Source organism: Bos indicus, chromosome 5 (genome assembly GCF_029378745.1).
Source record: "Bos indicus isolate NIAB-ARS_2022 breed Sahiwal x Tharparkar chromosome 5, NIAB-ARS_B.indTharparkar_mat_pri_1.0, whole genome shotgun sequence".
In the NCBI taxonomy this organism is placed as follows: domain Eukaryota; kingdom Metazoa; phylum Chordata; class Mammalia; order Artiodactyla; family Bovidae; genus Bos; species Bos indicus.
In genome coordinates, this window is record NC_091764.1 from 40,683,007 (window position 1) to 40,697,143 (window position 14,137).

The 14,137-nt window shown below is 35.6% G+C and overlaps 1 protein-coding gene across 5 annotated transcripts in view; it reads right to left on the minus strand.

The window, feature by feature from the left end:
* The window catches only part of LRRK2 (leucine rich repeat kinase 2), a 205,011-nt gene that overhangs the window by 101,604 nt on the left and 89,270 nt on the right, over window positions 1-14,137 (minus strand). For all 5 annotated transcript variants that reach the window (XM_019960788.2, XM_019960787.2, XM_070789266.1 and 2 more), the window contains 5 exons: window positions 12,376-12,626; window positions 11,946-12,094; window positions 7,413-7,506; window positions 1,953-2,139; window positions 680-861 (listed from right to left, as the gene is read on the minus strand). In XM_019960788.2, coding sequence (XP_019816347.2) covers window positions 680-861; window positions 1,953-2,139; window positions 7,413-7,506; window positions 11,946-12,094; window positions 12,376-12,626 — 863 coding nt within the window. The remainder of the gene's footprint in view (window positions 1-679; window positions 862-1,952; window positions 2,140-7,412; window positions 7,507-11,945; window positions 12,095-12,375; window positions 12,627-14,137) is intronic.

Genomic DNA, 14,137 nt, shown 5'->3' on the forward strand with positions numbered 1-14,137 from the left:
CAAGGATCCATTGAGAGGTGATAACTGAGTTGAAACCTATAAGATAAATACAGATAGGAGCAGTTTGTGGAAATAAAAACATGATTTTATGGGTAGGTAACAAGACTAACATGCTCAAATGGTAACAAAGAATAGAATAAAGTTCATTATTAACTTGAAGTTCATAAAGTATAAAATCAGAAACAAGCATACTTGAAAGTTTTGGTGGTTTCAAAAATGATAAGGTTGAGTAGGTTATCAGCTTCATAGGCAAAACAGAAGTAATTTTATATCCTTTAAGTAACTATAATGCTTTAAGATAGAATAGACATATGATAAATACTTCCTACATGAAACCCAGATCGAGAAGCCATTATATTCTGCTCTATTTCTTCAGATTGATAATTGGTAATAAGAGAACAAAGATTAATAATTTCCTTTTAGAGTCCATTTCTACTGAAAAGCATAATAAGGAGAAGTAATTTTCTCAACCTTAACTTGGCCAGGAAGAAATTAAAAGCTCTGCAGTGGCACCAAATAAATCCATTTACTAAGTAAAAGGCAAATGACATAGAGTACATCATGCTAGATGGTCCTATACATTCTTTTTTATGAATTGTAACTATATATCCACCAACGTAACCAGAAAAGGACATCGGAAACAAATTCAGTTAAAAAAATAAAAATAAAAGTATCTAACCTTATGATGTCTTTGGCTTTACATCCTACATGTTTAAAATCAAAATTAAGATGCAGTTCATCCAAAGGAAGATCCCATATTTTGCTTAATTTCCCCATTTCATTGGGAAAGGATCGGAGTTCCAAGTTGTAACTAACATCAAGAGATGTCAGATTTTCAAGACAGCCAATCTCAGGAGGAATCTTAATGAAATAAAAAAGAGCAAACGCTGTTGGTGGGAAGGAAGAAAAGTGTGCTACCAAAAAACAAGATGCTACTAGAAAACAAGAGAGGCTCCGAGACTCTATGAGCAAACTGTACAGCCTTCCAACAGAGTTCTAAAACTTTCCAAAGGTTTGTCATAGTTCCCATCAAAAATGTTTGAAAACATAAATATAAAGGACTTACCCAAAACAATCTACGGCATTTGTTTATAATCTTTTAAAACCCATTTTCCCTTGGAAGCATATTTCATTGCTTCACAACATTGAAATAAAGAAGTTTTTTATATGTATCCAAATCCAATAGTCAGTGGCTTCAGGCTATTCCCTCTCACTATGTTCTTCAGCAAAACCAAAGATCTAATCATCACAAATTTACATATAACTTAACATTCTCAAAATACAACTAAATGTTTAAACCTTAGGTGGCATAATAATTGCAATATTCCAAATTTTTAAGTAATACTCATTATTTTTATAACAGCAAACAGTAATCTGATGCAAAAAAGCTAGGTACCAAAATTATGCAGAGTTATTCTGGAACCTCATGGTTTCAGACGCTTTACTCTCTTTGGCTTTTATAGACAATAGGCTTGAAGCTGGGATGAATGGACAGTTAATTTCAGATTTATAATAAAGACTGGTCCATTTGGGTGAGGGGGTGAGGGAGTATGATGGAAGAACACAGAAATTTAAGAATGTGGAAAACAATGTCAGCTGAAGAACAAAGGCTATACACGGCCTGGTGAAACTTGGGAAATGCAGCATGTCTGAGAGTCTGTTAACAGATCAGAGATTTCATGGTAAATTGACACAATTAAAGCATTACATGTATTTGCAATCAAACATATATAAATATATAGATATTCAAAATAAAAGAGAGTGCAAAAGGCAATCTTTAAGGAAATTAAGCATGTTAGTATACCCATTTACCTCAGGGTAGGATTAGATCTTACTCAAAAAGTAAGCAGTATCAAATAACAGATTTTGAAATGATCATCTATGATAACAGACATTACAAAAGCACATTTTTTCAAATTGGCAATAATTTTAAACAAATATGATCTCCTTACCTCTTTCAGTTTATTATGAGAAAGATGTAGTTTCTCTATTCTAGACCATGCACATGCTTTTTCGCTCAAGTCCAAGATACTGATCTGATTATGACTAAACAAGAGTTCCCTTAAGTTCAAAGATCTCCAGTGCACAGGACCTGGTAGATATCGAATATCATTGCTGCTCATATCTAAGGACCGCAGGCTGAAACAATACAATGTCGAGAATAAAAATCAAGTGAGTATTTCCTAAATACATGAAATAACATCACAAATAACTTTCAGCAGAGAATAAGATATAATTTTAAAACTAATATTTATTTAAGTCAGTCCTAATGAGGCAGATGAAACTGGAGCCTATTATACAGAGAGAAGCAAGTCAGAAAGAGAAACAACAACACTATATATTAATGCATATATATGGAATTTAGAAAGACGGTAACAACAATCTTAAAAAAAAGGCAGCAAAAGAGACACAAATGTAAAGAACAGGCTTTTAACTCTCTGGGAGAAGGCAAGGGTGGTATGATTTGAGAGAATAACACTGAAACATATGCAATACCATATGTAGAAAGATGACCAGTGCAAGTTCGAAGCATGAAGCAGGGCACTCAAAGCCGGTGCTCTGGGACAACCCAGAGGGATGGGGTGGGGAGGGAAGTGGGAGAGGGATTCAGGATAGGGGCACATATGGGCACCCATGGCTGATTCATTTCAATGTATAGCTAGAACTATCACAGTATTGTAAGTAATCATGCTTCAATTAAAAGAAATTAAAGAAAAGAAAAGAAAATTAAAAAATATATATATGAGTACACAGGTGTGGTTTTTTTGTATATGTAAAGGTATATGTGGTAGGAAAAAAAAGGCATGTCTTAATAGGAACATTTAAATAAGGCCCAATAAAAACTAAACTGAGGTCTAATTTCCCTACTTCAGAAATATAAAAATGTCAATCAGAATGAAAGATCGTATTTTACATTTACAATGCATGAGAAATCATAATTAACAAAATTAAAATTCCTGCCTTCTATACAAGATTCACAAATATGTAGCTTCCATTTCTCTCTTCAATCTCATTCAAATCTGGATGGATTTTTCAGAGGTCAGGTCCTCAAGTTTATTACCAGCTTGTCTCAGTGTGAAATATACCATAACACTGATCATGATATCTTGTATACAGTAGGCCTTCAATGAAAATTTGTTGCTTTCATGCAGGAATAGCTACCCAAAAAGAAAATGAAGTGCTCAGTCATGTCCGACTCTTTGTGACCCCATGGACTATAGCCTACCAGGCTCCTCCATCTAAAGGATTTTCCAAGCAAGGGTACTGGAGTGGGGTGCCATTTCCTTCTCCAGGGGATCTTGCCAAGCCAGGAATTGAACGCCCAGGTCTCCTGCATTGCAGGCAGACGCTTTACCGCCTGAGTCACCAGGGAAACAAAGTTTGTAAGAAACAGCAGGAAAACACACGTCACGTATAAGGTTACATGTGCAGAAAGACTAAAAGTAGCAACTGTGGTATATTCGACTATGTAAAAGGTTGCCTGTACTTTTACTACTGTTACTGATTCTTTTTACCCAGCATATTTGAAGCATGATAAATTAATTCTAAGACCTGCTAGACCAAGATTCAGATCTATAAAGCAACATTTTGCTATATTTTGTTAGATATTGCTCTATTAGATTTAGACTTGGAGCCTAAAGGTGGGCAAGTACATGCTCATTTGTGAAACGAGAATAAATTTAAAGAAATACATATAAACACTGGAAAGGTACACCTGAAAATGGTGTCTGAAGGTACAGTGTAATTCAGTTCAGTTCAGTAGCTCAGTCGTGTCCGACTCTGACCCCATGAATTGCAACACGCCATGCCTCCCTGTCCATCACCAACTCCCGGAGTTCACTCAAACTCACATCCATTGAGTCGGTGATGCCATACAGCCATCTCATCCTCTGTCATCTCCTTCTCCTGCCCCCAGTACCCCCAGCATCAGAGTCTTTTCCAATGAGTCAACTCTTCGCATGAGGTGGCCAAAGTATTGGCGTTTCAGCTTTAGCATCAGTCCTTCCAAAGAACACCCAAGACTGATCTCCTTTAGAATGGACTGGTTGGATCTCCTTGCAGTCCAAGGGACTCTCAAGAGTCTTCTCCAACACCACAGTTCAAAAGCATCATGTATACCTGTGGCGGATTCATTTTGATATTTGGCAAAACTAATACAATTATGTAAAGTTTAAAAATAAAATAAAATTAAAAAAAAAAACATCAATTCTTCAGCGCTCAGCTTTCTTCACAGTCCAACTCTCATATCCATACATGACCACTGGAAAAACCATAGCCTTGACTAGATGGACCTTTGTTGGCAAAGTAATGTCTCTGCTTTTCAATATGCTATCCAGGTTGGTCATAACTTTCCTTCCAAGGAGTAAGCGTCTTTTAATTTCATGGCTGCAGTCACCATCTGCAATGATTTTGGAGCCCCCAAAAAATAAAGTCTGACACTGTTTCCACTGTTTCCCCATCTATTTCGCATGAAGTGATGGGACCAGATGCCATGATCTTCGTTTTCTGAATGTTGAGCTTTAAGCCAACTTTTTCACTCTCCACTTTCACTTTCATCAAGAGGCTTTTTAGTTCCTCTTCACTTTCTGCCATAAAGGTGGTGTCATCAGCATATCTGAGGTTATTGATATTTCTTCCACAATCTTGATTCCAGCTTGTGCTTTTTCCAGCCCAGGGTTTCTCATGATGTATTCTACATATAAGTTAAATAAGCAGGGTGACAATATACAGCCTTGACATACTCCTTTTCCTATTTGGAACCAGTCTGTTGTTCCATGTCCAGTTCTAACTGTTGCTTCCTGACCTGCATACAGTTTTCTCAAGAGGCAGGTCAGGTGGTCTGGTATTCCCATCTCTTTCAGAATTTTCCACAGTTTATTGTGGTCCACACAGTCAAAGGCTTTGGCATAGTCAATAAAGAAGAAGTAGATGTTTTTCTGGAACTCTTGCTTTTTCGATGATCCAGTGGATGTTGGCAATTTGATCTCTGGTTCCTTTGCCTTTTCTAATACCAGCTTGAACATCTGGAATTTCACAGTTCATGTATTGCTGAAGCCTGGCTTAGAGAATTTTGACCATTACTTTACTAGCGTGTGAGATGAGTGCAATTGTGCGGTAGTTTGAGCATTCTTTGGCATTGCCTTTCTTTGAGACTGGAATGAAAACTGACCTTTTCCAGTCCTGTGGCCACTGCTGAGTTTTCCAAATTTGCTGGCATATTGAGTGCAGCACTTTTACGGCATCATCTTCCAGGATTTGAAATACCTCAACTGGAATTCCATCACCTCGACTAGCTTTGTTTGTAGTAATGCTTTCTATGGCCCACTTGACTTCACATTCCAGAATGTCTGGCTCTAGGTCAGTGATCACACCATCATGATTATCTTGGTCGTGAAGATCTTTTTTGTATAGTTCTTCTGTGTATTCTTGCCATCTCTTCTTAATATCTTCTGCTTCTGTTAGGTCCATCCCATTTCTGTCCTTTATCGAGCCCATCTTTGCATGAAATGTTCCCTTGGTATCTCTAATTTTCTTGAAGAGATCTCTAGTCTTTCCCATTCTGTTGGTTTCCTCTATTTCTTTGCATTGATCACTGAAGAAGGCTTTCTTATCTCTCCTTGCTATTCTTTGGAACTCTGCATTCAGATGTTTATATCTCTCCTTTTCTCCTTTGCTTTTTGCTTCTCTTCTTTTCACAGCTATTTGTAAGGCTTCCCCAGACAGCCATTTTGCTTTTTTGCATTTCTTTTCCAAGGGGATGGTCTTGATCCCTGTCTCCTGTACAATGTCACGAACCTCAGTCCATAGTTCATCAAGCAGTCTATCTATCAGATCTAGGCCCTTAAATCTATTTCTCACTTCCACTGTATAATCATAAAGGATTAGATTTAGGTCATACCCAAATGCTCTAGTGGTTTTCCCTACTTTCTTCAATTTAAGTCTGAATTTGGCAATAAGGGGTTCATGATCTGAGCCACAGTCAGCTCCCGGTCTTGTTTTTGCTGACTGTATAGAGCTTCTCCATCTTTGGCTGCAAAGAATATAATCAATCTGATTTCGGTGTTGACCATATGGGAATGTCCATATGTAGAGTCTTCTCTTGTGTTTTTGGAAGAGGGTGTTTGCTATGATGAACGTGTTCTCTTGGCAAAACTCTATTAGCCTTTGCCCTGCTTGTTTCTGTATTCCAAGGCCAAATTTGCCTGTTATCCCAGTTGTTTCTTGACTTCCTACTTTTGCATTCCAGTCCCCTATAATGAAAAGGACATCTTTTTTGGGTGTTAGTTCTAAAAGGTCTTGGAGATCTTCATAGAACCTTTCAACTTCAGCTTCTTCAGCATTACTAGTTGGGGCATAGACTTGGATTACTATGATATTAAATGGTTTGCCTTGGGAACGCACAGAGGACTGTGTAAATTTCTAGCTCTCTAGGAAGAAACCTTCCTTATGACATTAATCTCCTAATCAATTTTTGTAAATAAATGGTCTCCAAACACATTTTCAGCAAAGCATTATGTTTAAAATATAAGACCATCTATATTCTATAGGTGCTTGTAGGTCAGAATTAAAAGAGTCTGAAATCAAACTACCAGTGTGGTGGTTTGAACTATGACTTTGGGCAAGTCACTTCCTCTCTTTAATGAAACAGTGTTCTCATTTTAAAGTACAGGTGATAATAGCAAGTACTGATATTTCATAGGATTATTAGGAAGATTAAAGATATGACACACTGTTAAGCAGTTAGAACAGTGTTCCACACATTTTAATGCTAGTTTTAAATTGACTACTATATATCTGTCTCACACCTCCCATTGCTAAATCACAACTAAGGATTATTTGCCTGTATATGTATATATATATGCACGTGTACCTTTATGGATTTTGCTTATAATATTTAACACTAGTAGAATAGTTATTTAAGATGACAACACCTTTGAAAGCCATTTAATATCTGAATTTGCAGTTAACAGGAAACTTTATTTTTAATGAAATTAACTAATAATATTCCCAAATACCTGAAACTATAGAAATTTTCACCAAAAATGTCATTCAAACATAACTGAAATATAATTTCAAAGTTAACAGTGTCTTAGCAACATAACCCCCAAAGCAAGTGAAATTTTGAAAGTTAAAGTGACAGCCAGTACAATCTCATTTGATTATAATAATGTAACCATTAATTACTCTTAAATTGTTTCTATGCAACAACACATTAAATTAAAATAAAAGTTTAAAAGTCCAAACAACAACTTAGGTCTTTTGTCTAATAAAAATCAAACATTCATAGATTTTTAAACATTAAGCTTAGTAGGTTTAGAAATCAGTTACATTTATATGTCTAAGTTAAAACCAAGTTTCTGAAAGTTCTGTTTCAGCTCATGTGGTTTTTAAAATTAAAATAATAAACTTACTGTGGGAGATGTAAAATTGCTTCTGGGACACACGTGAATCTGTTTTGAGATAATTTTAGGCTTGTGATAGAAGAAGGCAAAAAAGGCATAGTAGCTAAGAGAAAATAAAGGTGAGTTAATGGACATTTTAATCACTTTAACTAGATTTCTACCAGATTCCACACTAAGACAGCTATCAGTGATCTGACATGAAATTTAATTTCCATTCTTACCCTGACAATAAAAAGTTCTACTTCTAAAATTAGTTAATACTACCACAAAATATTAAAATAATACACCATAATTATAAGAATCTTCTAACTTGAAAGCTCTACAAGTGTCTAAATATAAACTCTTCTAACGTCTGCACAAAGGAAAAATCGTTAGAATATTCATTTCAAAGTATGTGTGATATTATGTGACATATACTATGCATGCGTGCAGCGTGCTAAGTAGCTTCCGTCGTATCCTACTCTTTGCAATCCTATGGAGTGTAGTCGGCTAGGCTCCTGTGTCCTTGGAATTCTTCAGGCAAAAATAATGGAGTGGGTTGCCATGCCCTCCTCCAGGGAATCTTCCCAACCCAGAGATCGAACCCATGTCTCTTATGTCTCCTGCATTGGCAGGTGGGTTCTTTACCACTAGCAACACCTGGGAAGCCATATATATATTATATGTTAATTCAAATTACTGAAGTAAGTTTAAAAAACCATTTTGGAATAATTTACTAATCCACAGCATGATATAAAAATTCTCTTTAACACCATCTTATAAAGAATATTCTATGGAATAATTATGAAAATGAAATTAAAAGTGAGAGTTGCTCAGTCGTGTCTGACTCTGTGACCCCCATGAAGTGTAGCCTGCCAGGCTCCTCTGTCCATGGCATTTTCCAGGCAAGAATACTGGAATGAGTTGCCATTCCTTTCTCCGGCATATCTTCCTGACCCAGGAATCGAACCCAGGTCTCCTGCACTGCAGGCAGATTCTTTACCATCTGAGCCACCAGGAAAGTCCATTGAATAATTATGGATGTTACTTAATAAAAGTATTCTTTGATCATATGATCTTCAGAGAATGGGGAAACATTAGGCAAAATAAAGTGAAATATCTCAAAGCTGTCAACACCCACGTCTCCCGCATTACAGGCAGATTATTGTCTGACCCACCAGGAAAGTCACACCAAAGCTGTCAACATTTTAACGTATTTTATGAATTTCCAAAGGGAAATACAGTATTAAAACAAGGTACCTCCAAGGAATAAAATTCTATGGAACATAATTTTGAAAACTAAGTAAATCACACTGCCTGTTTTGTCATCTGTAAAAGTGCACCTAAATCAGATGAAGTCTGAAATTGTTTAGCGATCTGAAAATCTGTGGTTCTGTGAAAGTGGTTTGAGAAATTATTTCTTAGCATTTTCAAGGTTAATAATATGGGTTATCCTTTATCAAGAAAATCTTCAAGGGTCAAAATGTTCTAGGACATTACTAGAAGCTGTCTTCCTAAGAAGCAGAAACTTAAATGCTATACCTTACCTATTTCCCAAACGTATTTATAGCAAAATAAATTAGTATAATAGAAGTAATTCTCCACTTAGGAATTAAGAGTCTTTGGGTTCAGAGATTCTTGAGCTTTCTCATTCTATATGAGACAGACTCATAAAATCAAAGAACTGAAACTTCATTTCACAGAGGAATTTTTAATGGTTAGGGTTCTACTGAGGTTATCACCTCCATAGGGTGTTTTTCCAAATAGAAGGTCATTTCTACAACTATTAAATTTGTGTCGTGCAAAGAAAGCAGATTCCTGAAACAACTAATAAATTAATTTATGTTCCTGAACATTTCACACAAAAATCTCAGTACTTCAATTTCCTCAATTAGTCAAACAGAGATCATACTTGTCCCACCCTATAGGATTTTTGTGAGATTCAGCTGAGATGACATATTGACCATATGCTAGCTTTAGGGACCCTCGGATGCTCTTTTTTCTAGATCTAATTAAATGCAACAAACACAGACACTTCCGTATTTCCACAATTTAGATCGGATCCCCTTGAGGTATCCTCGTAGCATCTCAAAACTTATCATCATAGCACTTAGCATAATACACAATTACATTCATTTGTTCCATCATTACTTACTGTCTGTCTTCTGAACTTAACTACATGTTCTTTAAGGACAGAGTCTGAATTGCTTTGCTCATTAGTGAGTGAATAATTCTATACCCAGTTTCAGGCTCATGGTAAGAACATGGTCAATATTCAAGAGGGTGAAAGGAAGGGAAAGAGAAAGAAAGTAATTTTATGTAAATTAATATGGATTTCATTGTTAGTAGTTTCTCAAAAATGTATAAAAATAAAATATTTTAAAGTAAGTAGTCAAACTATATTCTTCTATTTAATAGAATTAAAAATTATTTTACCAAATCAGGTATAGAATAGGCATGTGGGTGGCAAGGTATGTATGTATGGCCTCCATTAAGGAAGCTAAAATAGGGGGAAAGTTCCCATTTATTACCATAGAAGTATTTTGTTCCTCAATATTAGAATTTGCAGACAGGCTAAAGTGAACATAAATCTCGGCTGTCTCACATGCTAAGAGAACATAGAGTACTCCAGGATTTTTAACAAAAGTGGCAATCATATAGTCCATGATTATAATACTTTGAACAGAGCAAGAGCTCAATGAATATACATTGGCTAACTAATTTGAAATGATTAATGATCTAAATGATTAATTTGATTCCTAAAAAATAATAATAGCACATATACTCCAGAAAACTGTTAAACAAATTTCAGTAGGAAATCCAGTATTCCTGCTTCAACCATCTCAGGCAGCCATATTGAAATTTTAGTATAACCACAGAACCACAGATTAGTGACTACTTGTACTCCAAGATACTGCAGTCTTGGGCTTCCCTGGTGGCTCAGTGTGAAAGAATCTGCTTGCAGTGCAGGAGACCCAGGTTCAATCCCTAGGTTGGGAAGATCCCCCTGGGTTGAGGAGGGAATGCCAACCCACTCCAGTATTTTTGCCTAGAGAATCCCTTGGACAGAGGAGCCCGGCAGGCTACAGTCCATGAGGTCACAAAGAGTTGGACACAACTGAGCGACTAACACTTTTCATTAGATATTGACATTTTAGCCTATGACAATAACAGCATGTTAAATAGCATAATATAATTTTTAATATTTTAGAATTTAAAAACTAGACTAATTTTTAGAGCAGCTTTAGGTTTACAGAAAAATTGAGAGGAAAATACAAAGTTCTCCCATATTTACCGTTTCCCCTCACCACCAGCAGCCCACACACATACATCTTTTCCCCATTATGAACACCTAGAATAGAATGTGCTGTTCTTAGTTGCTCAGTCGTGTCTAACTCTTTGCAACCCCATGAACTGTAGCCCACCAGGATCCTCTGCCCATGGGGTTTCTCCAGGCAGGAATACTACAGTGGGTTGCCATGCCCTCCTCCAGGGAATCTTCCCAAACCCAGGGACTGAACCCAGGTCTCCCACATTGCAGGCAGATTCTTTACCATCTGAGCCACCAGGGAAGCCCTAAAGTAGAATAGTTTGGTATATTTGTTATAACTGATGGGCCAATATTATTAAGTAAAGTCCACAGTTTACAACAGAGTTCACTCTTCGTTTCCAATAGAGTTTACTCTTTGACAGGGCTTCCCTGGTAGCTGAGCTGGTAAAGAATCCACCCGCAATGTAGGAGCTGCTGCTGCTACTGCTGCTAAGTTGCTTCAGTCATGTCCGACTCTGTGCGACCCCAGAGACGGCAGCCCACCAGGCTCCCCCGTCCCTGGGATTCTCCAGGCAAGAATACTGGAGTGGGTTGCCATTTCCTTCTCCAATGCATGAAAGTGAAAAGTGAAAGTGAAGTCGCTCAGTCGTGTCTGACTCTTAGCGACCCCACGGACTGCAGCCTACCAGGCTCCTCCATCCATGGGATTTTTCCAGGCAAGGAGACTCTGGTTCAATTCCTGGGTTGGAAAGATTCCCCTGAAGAAGGGACAGCCCATCCACTCAAGTAACTTGGGTTTCCCTGGTGGCTCAGATGGTAAAGAATCTACCTACAAAGCAGGAGACCTGGGTTCAATCCCTGGGTTGGGAGGAGCCCCTGGAGAAGGGAACAGCTACTCACTCCAGTATTCTTGCCTGGAGAATTCTATGGACAGCCAACACTCTCTCCCTCACTCCAAGGTCCTGGAAATTTCTGGTTGCTAGCTTTGCCTTTCCCAAAATGTCATACAGTTAAAATTATACAGTGTGTAATCTTTTCAGATTGGCTTCTTTAACTTAGCAATATGCATTTAAGTTCCCTCCACATTTCACAGCTTGACAGCTCATTTCTTTTTATCACCAACCTGCAAACTTTATATTTAAAACTCTAGCATAATATTTAACTGAAACACCACCTTTAAATCCCCATCTAAAATGTTCATACGAGGCTCATGTGATTACTTTTATTTGTTCCATTTGGCCCATATAACACTCAAAATAACTGGAAAGAGAAGTCTCATAAAAAGCACTTACCAAGAAAATTCATTTTGGCACTTAAAATCTCCACTTTAGGACAAGTCTCAAGGAAGTCCTCTGATAAAGATGAAATGTGGTTTTTACTAAGGTTTAAAATCTTCAGTTCCTTCAGGCTCAAAGGGGAACATATTTCTGATATTTTATTTCTAGTCATAAGAGACAAAGTGAGGATTAAATTACATAAATTCACAGGCTTTGAAGAAAAAGTCAACCAGCTTCAAAAAATAGCATCAAAGCACATTTATTAACTTTTAAATTAATTGTAAAAATTTAAGTCAACTGATAGAAGCTATATTATGAATTGTCTCAGTTGTTTATCACTTTACCATGTAAAACTCATTACTATGGAAACAATGTCACCGTGTGTCAACCTTATGAAACTTCAGTGTGAGGCAACCCTTTTGTCTTCAATGAACTCCATGCTTACCCTTCTAAAATGAGCTGTTCCAATTTCTCTACCACATCACCAAGGTTCGCAGGAAGAGAAGATATCTGATTATACGACAAGTTAAACTGTTTCAAGGTCGGGCACTTCACAGCAGGGTCCAAAACTACCGAGGGTCCAATGTCATTTCGGGAGACATCAAGGTTAGCAATACAATTCATTTTCAACAAGTAAGTGGGAAGCGATGTAAATTTATTACTATGCAGATCCAAATGTGTTAAACATTTCAGAGTCTGAAAAGACAACATTGTTAAATTTTTAAATGAACCATCTGAAAAACTTAAAATCTAGCTAATATTTCTGTCTTCCATACCTCTGGTAACTACAACCATTAAGACTTTTTCAAAAAAATTGAAAATACAATCGACAAGATAACTTCAGTATGCTCACTAGTCCTATCTGCTCTCCTATAAGACGGGTGAAGACAGGAAAAATATTAATAGGTGGACAGTCAAAAGCAGGCTCACAAAATAAGGTTTAGAGTTTAATTCGCTTTTGTGGTAAATTATTCTTGCAATGAGTAAAATGGAAGAATAATAATAGGCTCCAACAAATACTTGAACCAATGACTTAATGAATAAGCAGTACAACATAATCCTGGGAATATATTTTTCTCTAGCTTTTACATATTGCTTAACATTTTAATATAAGTAAGATATAACCATAAAGTAGTCATGTATATAGTACATGTGTTATTTCACAAACCCCTCTTTCAAATGAAATATTTTGTTTTAAAAGTCTATTTTCTATTTTTAATATATTATATAGTTATTATATTACTAATAATTATATATTTGTTATATTTCTAATGTCTATACTCTATCATTTATTATATCCTTATATATTAATTATATATTTAGGCATCATAAATATATTATAAATTATATATAAATCTTATAAATTTGTACTATAGACAATTATTTTACAAACTATGCATAATATATGAATTTTAAATATATAACAAGTTATATGTTATATACAATATATATTATATATTTATAGTATATATAATGATATATATATTACATGCTGTATATACAATTATATAATACTATCTTATAATTATAAAATGATAATATATAATATAAAACATGTTATTTTATATATTATATATAATTAATGATTATAAATATATTTTATAATTTATACAATACATATTATAATCATAAATTATATAGCATATAATATATAATGTGTGAAATGTTATATAAATATAAACATTATTTGATTATATATAAATGATGTTTATAATTATATATTTATATCATATATATTTATGTGATACAAATATTATATGTTTATATTATGGATTTCCTAGGTGGCACTAATGGTAAAGAACCTGCTGCCAATGCGGCAGACATAAGAGACATGGGTTCAATCCCTGCGTTAGGAAGATTCCCTGGAGGAGGGCATGGCACCGCCTCCAGTAATCTCACTTGGAGAATCCCAAGGACAGAAGAGGTCATAATATTATATATAAGTATGTAATTATATACTTATAAGTATATAATTTATATACATAAATATATAAATTTATATTATAAAAATACATTTTAATATAAATAAGAGTTAACCATAGAGTAGTCATGTAATAATACATGTTTTATTTTATAACCTCTTCTTTCAAGTTAATTTTCCAGTTTGCTGTGATTTACACAGTCAAAGGTTTTAGTGTAGCCAATGAAGCAGAAGTAGATGTTTTCCTGGAATTCTCTCGCTTTTCTATGATCCAACAGATGTTGGC